A 17,500-nucleotide genomic window follows, 5' to 3' on the forward strand; every position below is an offset into this window, starting at 1 on the left:
GAACTATTATATCTAGTTTTTTTCTAACAATTTCGATTAGAAATGTATTTTGCAGCATGTGACTCCGTACCACTGAACGATTTAGCCGCACATTTGAAAAATAGCCTAAAAGCTGAAATGAATGTTGGGATAATTGGTTTATCTTAATCGTTCCTGGTTGAGACCAAACATCAAAAAAACATTGCCATAAATGGAGAAAATAATGTTTCCATTTATTCATCAAAATAGGCGCATTCCTTGAAGCCAGAATGGATTTTCCTTGATATCTAACATAATGAATGAGAGGATCCTTGAAGAATTTTAAAGTATATGGAAAATCCTTAGCAAAAACTTCTACAAGATGTTCTCTTTTTGCATAAAAAAAAATTCGCTCAAAAAAAACGCTAAAAGATTTTAATCGTAAATGAGAGGATTTATTACGTAGAAAAAGGAAGATAGATTCATATTCCCATACATAAAAATTATAGAGGAACAAGAATAATCTTGGATTACTTTTTGAAAAAGTATAAATCGATTTTTTGGTAGTAATAAAACTATTCCAATTACAAAAATTATAAACAAACAACCGTAATAAATGAAAAAAAGGGGCATCTTTCACCCAGTATCGAAGGATTTGAACTAAGATTTCCAGATGGATAGGATAGGGTATTCTTATATCTGACACATAATTTAAATATGTAAATTTATCCTCCAAAAAGGGAAAAACGGAATGAATTGATCGCAAATTTTTATAAGATTTTATAATTTCTGATTCCTTTAAGGAAGAGCCAGATTGTAGGAAAAATGGGATTTCCACGACGATGGCAAAACCCTCTGATATTATTTGAGAATTAAAATTCTTATTATATCCCCAAAATGGATTTTTGTTAGAATCATTAGCCGAAATGATCAAATGATTCTGTTGATACATTCGACTAATTAAACGTTTTACAATTAGTAAACTATATTTACTGTCATAACCTAAATTTTCCACAAAACTGGATCTTTTAAAATTTTGACTATAAGCAAGTCCATAAATATACTCCCGGAAAATAAGTGGGTATAGGAAGTCCTGTTGGCGAGATCTAGCTCGTTCTAAATATACTTGATATTCCTTCATTTTATAAATTCTATTTGGTCAAAGGATCCGAGATTCATTGGATTATCAAATGATACATAGTGCGATACAGTCAAAACAAGGTATTCTATCTAGATAGATATTTGAATTCAAATAAAAAAACAAATATGAATAGATACCTAGAAAACAAGTAAAACCCATCAATGGACTATCTACCCTCGCTTGTTCCATCTAATTGTTCTAGGATAACAAGCTAGTTAGAAATCCTTTATTTTTTGGACCAATCGCTCTTTTGATTTTGGAAAAAAAAAATATCTTTATCAATATACTCTTTCTTCTACACATTTATCGCTATCCCATAACATAATGGAAAATCGCTAATAATTAGGACTCATAACAAAAACCCTTAATCCATTCGTGGGAAGGAAAAGCTTTTTCCACAGCAAGCACTAATTGTTTTTTAACGTATAATTAGATGTGGTAATCATTCAAATAAAAAATGAAAGCTCGTTGCTTTTTGTTTCCCTATAATTGGAGCAGCTAAGCTCTATCCTTTTATTAATTCAACCCAACTGAATTCTTTTGTTCCCAGCCAACAATTCAAACAAAAATTTGGGCCGGGTCCAAAAATTTTTAGAATTCGCCATTGATACGACATGCTGCTTTTTCCATTCATTCCTTTCTGGATCAGTCGTGGTCTTACAAACCCTACCGATGGTATGGATGAACCAATTAGTTCATAGAAATGTGTAAAAAATGGAGTCGCACTTAAAAGCCGAGTACTCTACCATTGAGTTAGCAACCCTAATGAAATAAAAAAAAGATGTGTATATCCAATCGCAATAAAAAAAAAGATGGAACTCTCTAATAAAATATTCTATTAAATTACAAAAAAAAAAATGATAATAAAAAATAATAGACCACTTCTTTGTCTATAACTATCGTTATAAATTATAGTAAAAAATTAGTTTATACATACCTTTTTTTTATTTCTATTTTTCTTTCAATAAAAAAACTTCTTGTTTGTATCAAACAAAATACAACGAATCCGCCATTTTTGGATGAAGTACAAAAAATCTATGTAACATCAGTCAATTGATCCATTGATCCATTTATTCACGATCGGATTATATTTGTTTGATACACTGTTGTCAATATTAGTGTTGAAAAAAGAATAAAATCGAGAAAACAAATAAAAACAATATTTATATTCGAATTTTAAAATAAAAAAGATTTCTATTTAATTGCTTTTATTATCCTATATCAATTAGTATGTTATTATTTATAATTATTAAATAAAATTATAAATTCTATAATCCGAAAGATCCATAGGATTCATTATGGATACAACAAGTATCTTTGTATTGTGTATTCGGCTCAATCCTTTTAGTAAAAGATTGGGCCGAGTTTAATTGAAATTAATAGAACAAATGGTAATTACTGGATTACAAAGTATCCATTGCTTCGAATTCGAATTTGATCTCTTTCCATACTTCACAAGCAGCAGCTAATTCAGGACTCCATTTTGCAGCGTCACGGATAATTTCATTACCCTCACGAGCAAGATCACGTCCCTCATTACGAGCTTGTACACATGCTTCTAGAGCTACTCGATTAGCTACGGCACCCGGTGCATTTCCCCAAGGGTGTCCTAAAGTTCCTCCACCGAATTGGAGTACGGAATCATCTCCAAAGATCTCGGTCAAAGCAGGCATATGCCAAACGTGAATACCCCCTGAAGCAACAGGCAGAACACCCGGTAAAGAAACCCAATCCTGAGTGAAATAAATACCGCGACTTCTATCTTTTTCAACAAAATCATCACGTAGTAAATCAACAAAACCTAAAGTAATTTCCCTTTCTCCTTCAAGTTTACCTACTACAGTACCAGAGTGAATATGATCTCCACCAGACAAACGTAACGCTTTAGCTAATACACGAAAGTGCATACCATGATTTTTCTGTCTATCGATAACTGCATGCATTGCACGGTGGATATGAAGAAGTAGACCATTATCGCGACAATAGTGAGACAAGCTAGTATTTGCAGTGAAGCCCCCTGTTAAGTAGTCATGCATTACGATAGGAACGCCCAATTCTCTCGCAAACACAGCTCTTTTTATCATTTCTTCACATGTGCCCGCAGTAGCATTCAAATAATGTCCTTTAATTTCACCTGTTTCAGCCTGTGATTTATAAATTGCTTCTGCACAAAATAAGAAACGGTCTCTCCAACGCATAAATGGTTGGGAGTTCACATTTTCATCATCTTTGGTAAAATCAAGTCCCCCGCGCAGACATTCATAAACTGCTCTACCATAATTCTTAGCGGATAAACCTAATTTAGGTTTAATAGTACATCCCAATAGTGGACGACCATACTTGTTCAATTTATCTCTCTCAACTTGGATTCCGTGAGGAGGGCCTTGGAAAGTTTTAACATAAGCATTAGGAATTCGCAAATCTTCCAGACGTAGAGCGCGCAAGGCCTTGAAACCAAATACATTACCTACAATAGAGGTAAACATGTTCGTAACAGAACCTTCTTCAAAAAGGTCTAAGGGATAAGCTACATAAGCAATAAATTGACTTTCTTCTCCTGGAACCGGCTCGATGTGGTAGCATCGTCCTTTATAACGATCAAGACTGGTAAGTCCATCGGTCCACACAGTTGTCCATGTCCCAGTGGAAGATTCGGCAGCTACCGCAGCACCTGCTTCTTCAGGCGGGACTCCAGGTTGAGGAGTTACTCGAAATGCTGCCAAGATATCAGTATCTTTGGTTTCATAGTCGGGAGTATAATAAGTCAATTTATAATCTTTAACACCAGCTTTGAACCCAACACTTGCTTTAGTTTCTGTTTGTGGTGACATACATCCCCCTTACAACTCATGAATTAAGAATTCTAGCAACAATAAGGTCTACTCGACCTAACTTGCGAGTTGGGTTAATAAAACATTTCATAAATGATCCATGAACTAATATTATCACTTAATCCGACTGGTTGATTATGAAATTGAACCATGATATTTGATTTGGCAAATACATCATTATTCTATACTCTTTCATATGTATGGCGCAACCCAATCCTTTTTTTTTTTCAAATTTGGAGTCTCTTATTTTTTTTTTATTTTTGAATGGAATTTTCTAATTGAAATAATAAGAAATTTACTCTTGACCTTGACAGTGATATATGTTGTATATGTAAATCCTAGATATAAAAATAGGCATAATTTGCCCACGAAAAGAAAAATCGGTAAAAAAATATCCTAAGTATAAATTCTATGCTGAGGAAATATAAAATAAGGACCAATGAGATAGAAAAACTGAATCGTAAACAAAGTTTAGGTTCGAATTCCATAGAGAATATAGATAGTATTGTCTATAATCTATAATGTATATCTATAATTTTTAATGATAAACAAACGAAACACTTTCAAAAGATGATTTCATCCAATTGAACTTTTCATAATGACTGGGTTGACCTTGAAAATTCAATCATTGAAATTGAATTGAAAAACAATTGAATTGGTTGGATGGTATTAAGAAAATAGATTATTAACTTACATTTCGTATTTTTTTTAATCTTAAAAAAATTAACCGATCAACTTGCTTTGTTATCGAACACTTTTTTCTTGATTTCAATTTTTTTTTTTGAAAAAAAAAAACGGATAGATATATTTTAATATGAAAATAACTCCTACCACTTCTGATACTGAGGTTTCTGCACTTGAAAAAAAAAATCTGGGACGTGTCGTCCAAATAATAGGTCCGGTACTAGATGTTGTTTTTCCACCAGGGAAGATGCCTAATATTTACAACGCTCTGATAGTTCAAGGTCGAGATACTGTTGGCCAACAAATTAACGTAACTTGTGAAGTACAGCAATTATTAGGAAATAATCGAATTAGAGCTGTAGCTATGAGTGCTACAGATGGGTTAAAGAGGGGGATGGAAGTTATTGACACGGGAGCTCCTCTAAGTGTTCCAGTCGGCGGAGCAACTCTAGGGCGAATTTTCAACGTACTTGGAGAGCCTATTGATAATTTAGGTCCTGTAGATACTCGCACAACATCTCCTATTCATAGATCTGCGCCTGCCTTTATACAGTTAGATACAAAATTATCCATTTTTGAAACAGGTATTAAAGTAGTAGATCTTTTAGCTCCTTATCGGCGTGGCGGAAAAATAGGACTTTTTGGTGGAGCTGGGGTAGGTAAAACAGTACTCATTATGGAATTGATCAATAACATTGCCAAAGCTCATGGAGGTGTATCCGTATTTGGCGGAGTAGGTGAACGTACTCGTGAGGGAAACGATCTTTATATGGAAATGAAAGAATCTGGAGTAATTAATGAAAAAAATATTGCGGAATCAAAAGTAGCTCTAGTCTACGGTCAAATGAATGAACCGCCCGGAGCTCGTATGAGAGTTGGTTTAACTGCCCTAACTATGGCGGAATATTTCCGAGATGTCAATGAACAAGACGTACTTTTATTTATCGACAATATCTTCCGCTTTGTCCAAGCAGGATCCGAAGTATCCGCCTTATTGGGCCGAATGCCTTCTGCTGTGGGTTATCAACCCACCCTGGGTACTGAAATGGGTTCTTTACAAGAAAGAATTACTTCTACCAAAGAAGGGTCTATAACTTCTATTCAAGCAGTTTATGTACCTGCAGACGATTTGACCGATCCTGCTCCTGCCACGACATTTGCACATTTGGATGCTACTACAGTACTATCAAGAGGATTAGCTGCCAAAGGTATCTATCCAGCAGTAGATCCTTTAGATTCAACGTCAACTATGCTCCAACCTCGGATCGTTGGTGAAGAACATTATGAAACTGCGCAAAGAGTTAAAGAAACTTTACAACGTTACAAAGAACTTCAGGATATTATAGCTATTCTTGGGTTGGACGAATTATCCGAAGAGGATCGCTTAACCGTAGCAAGAGCACGAAAAATTGAACGTTTCTTATCACAACCATTTTTCGTAGCAGAAGTATTTACAGGTTCGCCAGGGAAATATGTCGCGCTAGAAGAAACAATTAGAGGGTTTAAATTGATTCTTTCTGGAGAATTAGATAGTCTTCCCGAACAAGCGTTTTATTTGGTGGGTAATATCGATGAAGCTACTGCGAAGGCTGCGAACTTAACTTAGAAATGGAGAGAAAATTGAAAAAATGACTTTAAATCTTTGTGTACTGACCCCCAATCGAATTGTTTGGGATTCAGAAGTGAAAGAAATTATTTTATCTACTAATAGTGGACAAATTGGAGTATTAAAAAACCATGCGCCTATTGCAACAGCTGTAGATATAGGTATTTTGAGAATACGCCTTAACGACCAATGGGTAACTATGGCTCTGATGGGCGGTTTTGCTAGAATAGGCAATAACGAGATCACAATTTTAGTAAATGATGCAGAAAAGGGTAGTGACATTGATCCACAAGAAGCACAACAAACTCTTAAAATAGCGGAAGCTAACTTGAATAAGGCTGAAGGCAAGAGACAAACAATTGAGGCAAATCTAGCTCTCAGACGAGCTAGGACACGAGTTGAGGCTATCATATCAATATGACTCGTAACAAGTTTGTGCAGCCAAATAATTTAAAATTGAAAAAAAAAAAAAAAATAGATAGAATAGGAAAAGATAGAAAATTACAATAAAATTAAAAAAAGTGAGTAGACCAACTTATTAGATACCAGAATCAATGGTATCTAATAAGTTCTACCTATACCTTACCTACTATTGGATTTGAACCAATGACTCCTGCCGTATGAAAGCAATACTCTAACCACTGAGTTAAGTAGGTCATTTTTCATACTAAATAAAAAAAAAAAAATAACTATCTATCAGATCAATGGATTATAAATGTAATATTACTTATAAGCAATACCAACGCAATATCAATCAACGAGATTGGATCATGTAATATTTATCTTGACAATAATTTATTTATCGAATATGATAAAATATGTATCAAAAGGGCTATAGCTCAGTTAGGTAGAGCACCTCGTTTACACACGCGCCAATGTTTTTTCATAGGAGTCCATCATGTAATTAAAAGAGTTGATCTTATTGAGAAATCGATGTCTTACTCCGGGAACAAAATAAGAGAACAATAGCCTGACAAAGGATTTAGACGTCAAATGGAATCCATAATGGATTTGAGATATTGATAAGGTGAATACTTAATCTATTCAATGCTAGGCATAATGAGTCTAGGGACCTCAAAATAATTCTCTTCTCTTCCTATCTTATGAACTTTAAGGTGTATGAAGTTTCATTTCCTATTTGATATTTTTATTTTAGTAGGTTGATAGAGAGTCCATTTAACTTAAGTTGATCCAGGCCAGAAGCAAACCTACGTCAGGATAACCTTCTTCTTTGAAAAACTTTGGTAGTGCTCTTCGATTTTAATCTAAATAAGAAATCAGAGCACAGGGAGTCATTTCCTTTTTCTTTCCAGAAAGAAAAAAGATGGTAGACTAATTGATATTTCTATCAGTTAATGAAAAAGCCCAATGCAAAAAAAATGCACGTTGGGTCTTTAAAACAATTCAAATCATTTTGATAATAATAGTTTGATCTGTTTTACCGAGAAGGTCTACGGTTCGAGTCCGTATAGCCCTAATATTCCTACGGATACTACTCAGATTTAGATTTAGTATCTAATATCTGTCATTACAAATATATTCGATTTCGATATACTATTATAATAGTATTAAATAGTATATCGAATATTAAATATGTAATAGTATAGTATAAATAGACTATAAATACTTTTAGTAGTAGAAAGAATGAATCCATTTCTATTCGAATAGATTACTATACTAATAATAAAAGTATTATACTTAGATACTAGTCTCCATTTTTTTAGAAATAAAAAAAATAATGTAAACTTAATACAATACAAAGCATTTCTATTTATATTACTATTAATTAATCTAATAATTTGAAAATTTCAATTTAAATCGACTAAGAATTAATATGAATCCGGTATATTTTCCACATTCATGGGAGTACTTTTATGTTTTTGCTTTATGAATATGATATTTTTTGGACATTTCTAATAATATCGATCTTGATTCCTATTTTAGCATTTCTAATTTCTGGAATTTTAGCTCCGATTAGAAAAGGACCAGAAAAACTTTCTAGTTATGAATCCGGAATAGAACCGATGGGCGATGCTTGGTTACAATTTCAAATCCGTTATTATATGTTTGCTCTAGTTTTTGTTGTTTTTGATGTTGAAACGGTCTTTCTTTACCCATGGGCAATGAGTTTTGATGTATTGGGGGTATCCGTATTTATAGAAGCTTTAATCTTTGTGCTTATCCTAATTGTTGGTTCAGTTTATGCATGGCGAAAGGGAGCATTAGAATGGTCTTAATTCTTGAATATTTAGACAATTAAACAAAACATTGAGACAGTTATGAATTCCATTGAGTTTCCCGTACTTGATCAAAAAACCAAAAATTCAGTAATTTCTACAACATTAAATGATCTTTCAAATTGGTCAAGACTATCCAGTTTATGGCCACTTCTCTATGGTACTAGTTGTTGCTTCATTGAATTTGCTTCTTTAATAGGATCACGATTCGACTTTGATCGTTATGGACTGGTACCACGCTCTAGTCCTAGGCAGGCCGACCTCATTTTAACAGCGGGCACTGTAACTATGAAAATGGCTCCTTCTTTAGTTCGATTATATGAGCAAATGCCCGAACCTAAATATGTTATTGCTATGGGAGCCTGTACAATTACAGGAGGTATGTTCAGTACCGATTCTTATAGTACTGTTCGGGGCGTTGATAAACTAATTCCTGTGGATGTCTATTTGCCGGGTTGTCCGCCTAAACCAGAAGCTGTTATAGATGCTATAACAAAACTTCGTAAGAAAATATCTCGCGAAATCTATGAGGATCGAATTAGTTATCAACGAGAGAATAGATGTTTTACTACCAACCACAAATTGGATGTTGGACGCAGTACTCATACTGGCAATTATAATCAAGGATTATTCTATCAACCACCATCTATTTCAGAGATAACTTCTGACACATTTTTCAAATATAAAAAAGTTCAGTATCCTACGACCAACGAAAAAGTGAATTAAACAGTATCTTTTTGTACAAAATAATACAATAAGAAATAGCAAGCAAGTCAATCTTCCAAAATTTCATTGTAATGTAAATAAATGGTAAATACTGATACCAAATACCAAACTTATAAAAAAAACGCAGGAGAAGTAAAAAAATGCAAGGTAATTTGTCTGCTTGGCTAGTCAAACACGGAATAGTTCATAGATCTTTGGGTTTCGATTACCAAGGAATAGAGACTTTACAAATAAAGCCCGAGGATTGGCATTCGATTGCCGTTATTTTATATGTATATGGTTACAATTATCTACGTTCCCAATGTGCCTATGATGTAGCACCCGGAGGATTATTAGCTAGTGTCTATCATCTTACCAGAATAGAGTATAGTCTAGATCAACCAGAAGAGGTATGCATAAAAGTATTTGCCCCAAGGAAAAATCCCAGAATTCCTTCTATTTTCTGGGTTTGGAAAAGTGCGGATTTTCAAGAAAGGGAATCTTATGACATGTTAGGAATATCTTATGATAATCATCCGCGTCTGAAACGTATTTTAATGCCAGAAAGTTGGATCGGATGGCCTTTGCGTAAAGATTATATCGCCCCCAATTTTTATGAAATACAAGATGCTCACTAAATGATAAAAATAAGAAAAAAATCCGCACTTCGAGAACCCCAAATATTCAAGAAATATATGTACATTTTCTTTTTCTTATAGATTAGAAAGAGTCATGTAGATTTCGATAAATAAATAAAAAATACAATAAAAGAGGGATTCATTGAGATTCTAAAATTGGAACGATACTTATTTCAGGTAAGTCAATAGGATAAACTGAAAAAGTTCTGCATCATTAACTATGTAAGATGCACATCAACATCAATTCGATATCCGTCTACGAAAAAGAAAAAGTACGATCAAAGCAAAGAAATACCAAAAAAATAGACCATATTTTTTTATAATGTATCTGAGATGAATTGAGACTATTTCCACCTCTGAACTCCCCTAAACTTTTAAGTATTTCAATCAATTAATTTAACCATTTGAATATTGTTGAAATATTAACATTCTTTTTGGAGCGCAGAAAAAAGCGAAACTAAATCGAATCATTCATTTTCAGACTGACTTTCTATACCTAGAATATACATCTATTCTTTCTTCATCTAGAAAGAGCATATCTCCCTCCGTACACCTAGATAAATTTTGTATGATGATCAAGATCACTAATAAATATATATGTATCTATTCCCCCAATTTATTAAAATAAATATGGGAATAGATCCTCATACAAATGAATCGCCGGGAACCAGATTTGAACTGGTGACACGAGGATTTTCAGTCCTCTGCTCTACCGGCTGAGCTATCCCGACCATTCTTGACGCACCATCCTAATTTTAGGAAATTACTTGAGTCTATGTCAACTAAATAAATAAATAAAAAAAAGACTTTATCCATTTTCATTCAAAAATGGATAAAAAATTAGAGAATTAAAAGGGCTTTTGGGGATAGAGGGACTTGAACCCTCACGATTTCAAAAGTCGACGGATTTTCCTCTTACTAAAAATTTCATTGGTGTCGGTATTGACATGTAGAATGGGACTCTATCTTTATTCTCGTCTGATTAATCAGTTATTCAAAAGATCCATCAGACTATGGTGGAGTGACTGATTTGATCAATGAATATTCTTTTATTACAGTTGTTGTAATTTAGTTCATTCACATCTTTCATTTGTGATAGAATCGAATCTAAATATTTACAAATACAAAATACAAGTTAAGAGTCTTCATTAATCAATTGAAATTATATTTCAGTACATATATATATATATAACATATATATCTTTATCCTTGATCCTTAAATTTAAGGAATTTGGATAGAAGGATCCCTTTCTTATTACGAAAAAAAATGTTGTCAACTCCATTTGTTAGAACAGCTTCCATTGAGTCTCTGCACCTATCCTTTTTTGATTTTAACTTTCTGAACTTTTTTTGTTTGTTTTCCGAAAGCAGGATTTGGCTCAGGATTGCCCATTGTTAATTCCAGGGTTTCTCTGAATTTGAAAGTTTTCACTTAGTAAGTTTCCATACCAAGGCTCAATCTAATTAAGTCCGTAGCGTCTACCAATTTCGCCATATCCCCCGTTTTTTCTTTGAGATTGAGATCTCATTAGGATGTTTTTTCATTTCTATTATGAGAATTATATGCAGGAATTATTAGATACCTAATCCCATATTGGGAAAATTTTGCTTCTATTTGTTTTTTTTGTTTGATTGGTTTTCTTTCATCTATACCGGATACCCATATTTAGTCGAATCAGAAATGATTCTATTATCTATGTATTCGCAATTCAATATAAAGAGATATCAAGTACATATATCTCTATTTTAAATGTCCCTCCTTCTACGATTTTTGGATAAAATTTAGAATACTCGAACGTTCGATTCTTTTATTTTTTCGAGCGAATAGATACAGACCTTATAATAACAAATCAAAAATCGATTTTTTAATTTAAAATTCAAGATTCATTTAGAAATTCAATACAAATATAGAATTTGTAATTACTTATCAAATTTGTTTTCATAATCCATCCAATTTGTTAGAATTCGAATGTATATGTATATATCGATATATCACATATATTATATACATAATTATACATATTAAATTTTAATGCATAAGAATTTTGTAATCTAAATTACTGTTTACCGTAATCTAATTAGTCATTATTTTATTTTCAATATATATTGCTATAGTCTATAAATATAATATAGAAATATAAGGTATTCTATAATATTAAAGAATATCTAAAGAAAATATATAAATCAAAAATATCCCTCCAAAATTTTATAGAATACCTTATATTTCTATTTTTTTATATAAAATTAAAAATAAGGATATCGGGATAAATACATATACATATATATAATATAAATATATATAAATACAAAAAATATAATAAATATGGGATATTCTATATTTTTTTTTATATGTTTGTATTTATTTTATAAATGTTATGACATTAGATAGTAATTATGTTATGAAGAGCTAATAATATAATAAACAATTTATAATTAAGATCCGGGTAGTTTAGGAAAGAATTCCGATACAGGCACAATTTGTGTTATGTGAGCCCGCTTAGCTCAGAGGTTAGAGCATCGCATTTGTAATGCGATGGTCATCGGTTCGATTCCGATAGCCGGCTTTTTTTATTTTAAATATTATGTTATATCTATTTATATAGATATATATAAAATAAAATTAGGATATTGATAGAATCTCTCCAATTCTTCTTTGGTATTACCATATTTGTAGTACAATATTTTAAGTATATTTCGCTTCATTTATCATATTTGTCATTTAGTTTAGTTTTAATTTTTCTTTATGATATTTTCCATTTTAAAAAGGAGTATTTATGTCACGTTACAGAGGGCCTCGTTTCAAAAAAATACGCCGTCTGGGGGATTTACCAGGACTAACTAGTAAAAGGCCTACAGTTGGAAGCGAACTTAGAAACCAATCGAGCTCCAGTAAAAAATCTCAATATCGTATTCGTTTAGAAGAAAAACAAAAATTGCGTTTTCATTATGGGCTTACAGAACGACAATTGCTTAAATACGTTCGTATCGCTGGAAAAGCGAAAGGGTCAACTGGTCAAGTTTTACTACAATTACTTGAAATGCGTTTGGATAACATACTTTTTCGATTGGGTATGGCTTTGACTATTCCTCAAGCCCGTCAATTAGTTAACCACAGACATGTTTTCGTTAATGGTCGTATAGTAGATATACCAAGTTATCGTTGCAAACCTCAAGATATTATTACAGCGAAGGATGACCAAAAATCTATAACTCTGATTCAAAACTCTCTTGAATCATCCCCCCGCGAAGAATTGCCAAATCATTTGACTCTTCATCCATCCGAATATAAAGGATTAGTTAATCAAATAATCGATAGTAAATGGGTTGGTTTGAAAATTAATGAATTGCTGGTTGTAGAATATTATTCTCGTCAGACTTAATCTAATTCAAATAACAATAATTTTGATCCGAGGATTCCCCCCCCTATTCGTGTATAGATGTGGGTATAGGAAAATAGTTATTCCTTGCCCACTTTTTCCACTATTTTCTATATTACAGAAACAAATTGGGAATTAGGGAATCCATATCAAAGTTGGAATTAAGGGTATCCATTGTAATTTCAAACATGGAGGTCAGTAACATTGATGACCTTGGCAAAGGTCCGGAAAGAGAGGGATTCGAACCCTCGGTAAACAAAAAGCCTACATAGCAGTTCCAGTGCTACGCCTTGAACCACTCGGCCATCTCTCCTACATAATGATTATGCCCAGAAACCCAGTGAATCGGGAGGCATTCATATTTCATTTGCGTAGGCGCATACAATCTAAAAAATAGAAAGAAAAGTTTTTATCAAAAAAAAACCTCCTTCGTAGCCTGCCGTAGGATAAAGTAATTTGATTAATAAGTCCATTTTTACGTTATTTCGTACTGTATTGTACAATTCCTTTGTTTGGGGGATTATTTTCTCACGCGAAAAAAAAAATGAAATTATAGAATGGATTGCTACCTATGACTAGATCTCGTATAAATGGAAATTTTATTGATAAGACCTTTTCGATTGTAGCCAATATATTATTACGAATAATTCCGACAACTTCTGGAGAAAAAGAGGCATTCAGTTATTACCGAGATGGTGCGATTTGATTATCTTTTTTTTTTTTACCGATCTCAGTCTGAAAACAAAGATACATTCTTCGGAGAGAAAGAAAAAAATTTTGAAAAAAAAAACCGACGCTTGCTGAAGGTGAAGTTTGGAATGGAAATAAAAGGATTAATTCCTTCTGTCGTGTATTCCCGATTAATGCAGCCTCATATGCTTGAATTTTAGGTTTATAGTATTAAGCGAAAGGTTATACCTATATCTATGCGGTTAGGTCAATCCTACTCCACTAGTACCAATAGGCGGCATGGGGAAAGAAGCACTACGCTTAGGAATCAACAACACGAGAAAACTTTGTAAAAAAAAAGATTTCCCTTCTTATCGGGATCGGGACTAACAAAAATGGTTGGGACAATAAACATCCATCTCGTTTGTATTTTGGATACTCATAGAACCATCGAAGATTGTTGAAGTGACTAATTCCGGGAAATTTAGCAGCGTTGAGGACAAAGAAATTGTTGAAGTTACTATTTATTCAGTAATAACATACTTGATGTTAATAAAAGATCTTTTACAGGAAGGTTGGCTAGAAATTTCGTGTAAAAACACTAGTCCCGCTCAGTTGATAATGAGAATATTGGAATCTTTTTTGATTCTATGCATGTTTATCATTATACACATTAAAGGAAAGGAGGAGCCGTATGAGATCAAAATCTCACGTACGGTTCTGGAACGGAGATTCTTTGAACCGAATGACGACCGTAACGGATGTCGGCTCAATCTGAAGGAAATTATGCGGAAGCTTTAGAGAATTATTATGAGGCTATGCGACTGGAAATTGATCCCTATGATCGAAGTTATATACTTTATAATATAGGCCTTATCCACACAAGTAACGGAGAACATACGAAAGCGTTGGAATACTATTTTCGGGCACTCGAACGAAACCCGTTTTTACCTCAAGCTTTTAACAATATGGCCGTGATCTGTCATTACGTGCGACTATCTCCACTATAGAAAGAAAAAAGAAAAGAACAAATAACTCCGCAAATACTAATAAATATTAGACAAAAAAAGAAATAGGCTTTCTACATATATATCTCGTTCGAAACAACGATTTTTATCAGCTGTAGCAAAGAAACAAACTTCATAGAAGTCAAAATATGAAGAAATAAAATATATATGCCTAGATACTTTTTTTCTATGGATAAAAGATCTAATTGATAGAGGAAGCACCGTAAAGATCAATTAACAAGGTTTTTGGCCGATACAACAAGAACTGCTTACTTATATGATAATAAATTAGGAATCTACTTATGTAATAAAGTGGATCCCCTAAGGTTTTGAGCAGCGGTGTAGTATCAGATCCCAAAGATAGTAAGTCTTTTCTTTTCTCATCAAGAAAAGCCTTTCTCAAAGATTCTATAGACATGGATATATTCTATATCAAAGTATATGATATATGAAATGGAGATAGTTACCTTTCAGAAAATTCCAATAAGAGTGTTAATGTCGATGTTTTATTCTTCTGAGGGTAGGAAAAAAGATAAAACTAAAAACAAAGGATTAAATTTTTAATCCAAATTCAAGTTTGAAACTCATGTAATTAAGCTCTTTTCTTGTTGTTAACTCCAGAAAAAAAGGAAGATCAAAAGAATTGACTGTTGAGCCGTATGAGTCAGGAAACTCTCAAGTACGGTTCTAAGGGAAGGAATTTACTCACCTATTCCGACCGTGGAGAACAGGCCATTCGACAGGGAGATTCTGAAATTGCCGAATCTTGGTTTGATCAAGCTGCTGAATATTGGAAACAAGCTATAGCGCTTACCCCCGGTAATTATATTGAAGCACAGAATTGGTTGAAGATCACAGGGCGTTTTGAATAAGAACCCTCTGTTTATTATTTTCTTTTTTTTATTCTAATTCTATATGTTCTATTCTACATTCTCTATAGAGAATGTAGAGTAGAACATATAGAAAATATATTATTCGAAATATATATTGAATTTGTTATAGTTTATTGTTTGTTGTCCCCATGAGTCAAATAAAACATATGATTTCTATAGGAACAACCAACTAAAAAATTTCATGATATCCCTTCTAAAATAGTTCTATTTAATCAGATATTTCATAGAAATAAATGATAAGTGGATATAGTAGAGAATTCTTTTTTTTTTCTGCTATTCAAACTACTAAAATAAAAAAAAGAGATCTTCTAAAAACTAAATCGAAATACTCGTATGTTCCCTAGTAATGCTAATAACTGCTCACGTGATTTGAAATGAAATAAAGTACCTAAGAATATCGTTTATGTAAGATATGCAAGAAATAAAAAAAATGAAATTTGTTCCATCTAGGAACCTCGAAGTGAAGTCTGAATAGACCGGGTTGCAAAAAAAAAAAAAAGAATTTAAGTTCATTAAATTCAAAGTCCAGAAAAGGTTTTATAATAATTAAAAAAGGTCCGTTGAGCGCCTCACTGCTATGTCATAATAGATCCGAACACTTGCCCCGGATTAACTTCCGGATCATAATTGTTCTAGTGAATAACTAAAGAAAATGTAGATAAAGATAGATGGGAGATAGAAGAGAAACAATTTAAATATAAACATCTCCCATAAGTTCACTAATTATGTTTTATGTTGGCGGGTCTCTTTGTATGTGTTGTCCGGAAAGAGGAGGACTCAATGATTATTCGTTCGCCGGAACCAAAAGTCAAAATTTTGGTAGATAGGGATCCCATAAAAACTTCTTTCGAGCAATGGGCAAAACCTGGTCATTTCTCAAGAACAATAGCTAAGGGACCTGATACTACTACTTGGATCTGGAATCTACATGCTGATGCTCATGATTTCGATAGCCATACTAGTGATTTAGAAGAGATTTCTCGAAAAGTTTTTAGTGCTCATTTCGGCCAACTCTCCATCATCTTTCTTTGGCTGAGTGGCATGTATTTCCATGGTGCTCGTTTTTCGAATTATGAAGCATGGTTAAATGATCCTACTCACATTCGACCTAGTGCCCAGGTGGTTTGGCCAATAGTAGGCCAAGAAATATTGAATGGTGATGTAGGCGGAGGTTTCCGAGGAATACAAATAACCTCCGGTTTTTTTCAGATTTGGCGAGCATCTGGAATAACTAGTGAATTACAACTCTATTGTACTGCAATTGGTGCATTGGTCTTTGCAGCCTTAATGCTTTTTGCTGGTTGGTTTCATTATCACAAAGCTGCTCCAAAATTGGCTTGGTTCCAAGATGTAGAATCCATGTTGAATCACCATTTGGCAGGGCTACTAGGACTTGGGTCTCTTTCTTGGGCGGGGCATCAAGTACATGTATCTTTACCAATTAACCAATTTCTAAATGCTGGAGTAGATCCCAAAGAGATCCCGCTTCCTCATGAATTTATCTTGAATCGAGATCTTTTGGCTCAACTTTATCCAAGTTTTGCCGAGGGAGCAACCCCATTTTTTACCTTGAATTGGTCAAAATACGCGGACTTTCTTACTTTTCGTGGAGGATTAGATCCACTAACTGGTGGTCTATGGTTGACCGATATAGCACATCATCATTTAGCTATTGCAATTCTTTTTCTCATTGCCGGTCATATGTATAGAACTAACTGGGGTATTGGTCATGGTATAAAAGATATTTTAGAGGC

General features: G+C 33.3%; 10 protein-coding genes and 7 non-coding genes across 17 annotated transcripts in view; 10 read left to right on the top strand and 7 right to left on the bottom strand. All coding sequences in view use genetic code 11, as the record gives it.

Moving 5' to 3' along the window:
• Positions 1-1,099, bottom strand: part of matK (maturase K) — a 1,530-nt gene extending 431 nt beyond the window's left edge. Inside the window, exon 1 of the mRNA in view lies at positions 1-1,099. This exon is cut by the window's left edge and continues 431 nt beyond it. Coding sequence (YP_002149716.1) covers positions 1-1,099 — 1,099 coding nt within the window.
• Positions 1-1,862, bottom strand: part of trnK-UUU — a 2,563-nt gene extending 701 nt beyond the window's left edge. The window contains exon 1 of the tRNA in view: positions 1,826-1,862. This is a non-coding gene — a tRNA (tRNA-Lys). The remainder of the gene's footprint in view (positions 1-1,825) is intronic.
• Positions 1,863-2,502: 640 nt separating this feature from the next.
• On the bottom strand, positions 2,503-3,930 carry rbcL (ribulose-1,5-bisphosphate carboxylase/oxygenase large subunit). The gene has a single exon. It carries the CDS (start codon positions 3,928-3,930, stop codon positions 2,503-2,505), a length of 1,428 nt encoding a protein of 475 aa, YP_002149717.1.
• Positions 3,931-4,744: 814 nt separating this feature from the next.
• atpB (ATP synthase CF1 beta subunit) lies at positions 4,745-6,220 on the top strand. The gene has a single exon. The coding sequence runs from the start codon at positions 4,745-4,747 to the stop codon at positions 6,218-6,220; it is 1,476 nt and encodes a 491-aa protein (YP_002149718.1).
• Positions 6,221-6,242: 22 nt separating this feature from the next.
• Positions 6,243-6,641, top strand: atpE (ATP synthase CF1 epsilon subunit). The gene has a single exon. It carries the CDS (start codon positions 6,243-6,245, stop codon positions 6,639-6,641), a length of 399 nt encoding a protein of 132 aa, YP_002149719.1.
• Positions 6,642-6,803: 162 nt separating this feature from the next.
• On the bottom strand, positions 6,804-6,876 carry trnM-CAU. Its single transcript has one exon. It is a non-coding gene; the product is annotated as a tRNA-Met (tRNA).
• Positions 6,877-7,048: 172 nt separating this feature from the next.
• Positions 7,049-7,697, top strand: trnV-UAC. Its single transcript has 2 exons — positions 7,049-7,085; positions 7,661-7,697. It is a non-coding gene; the product is annotated as a tRNA-Val (tRNA).
• Positions 7,698-8,094: 397 nt separating this feature from the next.
• ndhC (NADH dehydrogenase subunit 3) lies at positions 8,095-8,457 on the top strand. The gene has a single exon. It carries the CDS (start codon positions 8,095-8,097, stop codon positions 8,455-8,457), a length of 363 nt encoding a protein of 120 aa, YP_002149720.1.
• A 42-nt stretch (positions 8,458-8,499) lies between these two features.
• Positions 8,500-9,183, top strand: ndhK (NADH dehydrogenase subunit K). Its single transcript has one exon. The coding sequence runs from the start codon at positions 8,500-8,502 to the stop codon at positions 9,181-9,183; it is 684 nt and encodes a 227-aa protein (YP_002149721.1).
• A 140-nt stretch (positions 9,184-9,323) lies between these two features.
• On the top strand, positions 9,324-9,800 carry ndhJ (NADH dehydrogenase subunit J). The gene has a single exon. It carries the CDS (start codon positions 9,324-9,326, stop codon positions 9,798-9,800), a length of 477 nt encoding a protein of 158 aa, YP_002149722.1.
• A 658-nt stretch (positions 9,801-10,458) lies between these two features.
• On the bottom strand, positions 10,459-10,531 carry trnF-GAA. Its single transcript has one exon. It is a non-coding gene; the product is annotated as a tRNA-Phe (tRNA).
• Positions 10,532-10,661: 130 nt separating this feature from the next.
• On the bottom strand, positions 10,662-11,301 carry trnL-UAA. The gene is made up of 2 exons: positions 11,265-11,301; positions 10,662-10,709 (listed from the first exon to the last, which is right to left on the bottom strand). It is a non-coding gene; the product is annotated as a tRNA-Leu (tRNA).
• Positions 11,302-12,291: 990 nt separating this feature from the next.
• Positions 12,292-12,364, top strand: trnT-UGU. The gene has a single exon. It is a non-coding gene; the product is annotated as a tRNA-Thr (tRNA).
• Positions 12,365-12,574: 210 nt separating this feature from the next.
• On the top strand, positions 12,575-13,180 carry rps4 (ribosomal protein S4). Its single transcript has one exon. It carries the CDS (start codon positions 12,575-12,577, stop codon positions 13,178-13,180), a length of 606 nt encoding a protein of 201 aa, YP_002149723.1.
• A 222-nt stretch (positions 13,181-13,402) lies between these two features.
• Positions 13,403-13,490, bottom strand: trnS-GGA. Its single transcript has one exon. It is a non-coding gene; the product is annotated as a tRNA-Ser (tRNA).
• Positions 13,491-13,748: 258 nt separating this feature from the next.
• On the top strand, positions 13,749-15,725 carry ycf3 (photosystem I assembly protein Ycf3). Its single transcript has 3 exons — positions 13,749-13,874; positions 14,608-14,835; positions 15,573-15,725. Exons 1-3 carry the CDS (start codon positions 13,749-13,751, stop codon positions 15,723-15,725), a joined length of 507 nt encoding a protein of 168 aa, YP_002149724.1.
• Positions 15,726-16,526: 801 nt separating this feature from the next.
• Positions 16,527-17,500, top strand: part of psaA (photosystem I P700 chlorophyll a apoprotein A1) — a 2,253-nt gene continuing 1,279 nt past the window's right edge. The window contains exon 1 of the mRNA in view: positions 16,527-17,500. This exon is cut by the window's right edge and continues 1,279 nt beyond it. Within this exon, the coding sequence (YP_002149725.1) occupies positions 16,527-17,500 (974 nt within the window).

This window comes from Cicer arietinum, chloroplast (assembly GCF_000331145.2).
Source record: "Cicer arietinum chloroplast, complete genome".
NCBI lineage: Eukaryota > Viridiplantae > Streptophyta > Magnoliopsida > Fabales > Fabaceae > Cicer > Cicer arietinum.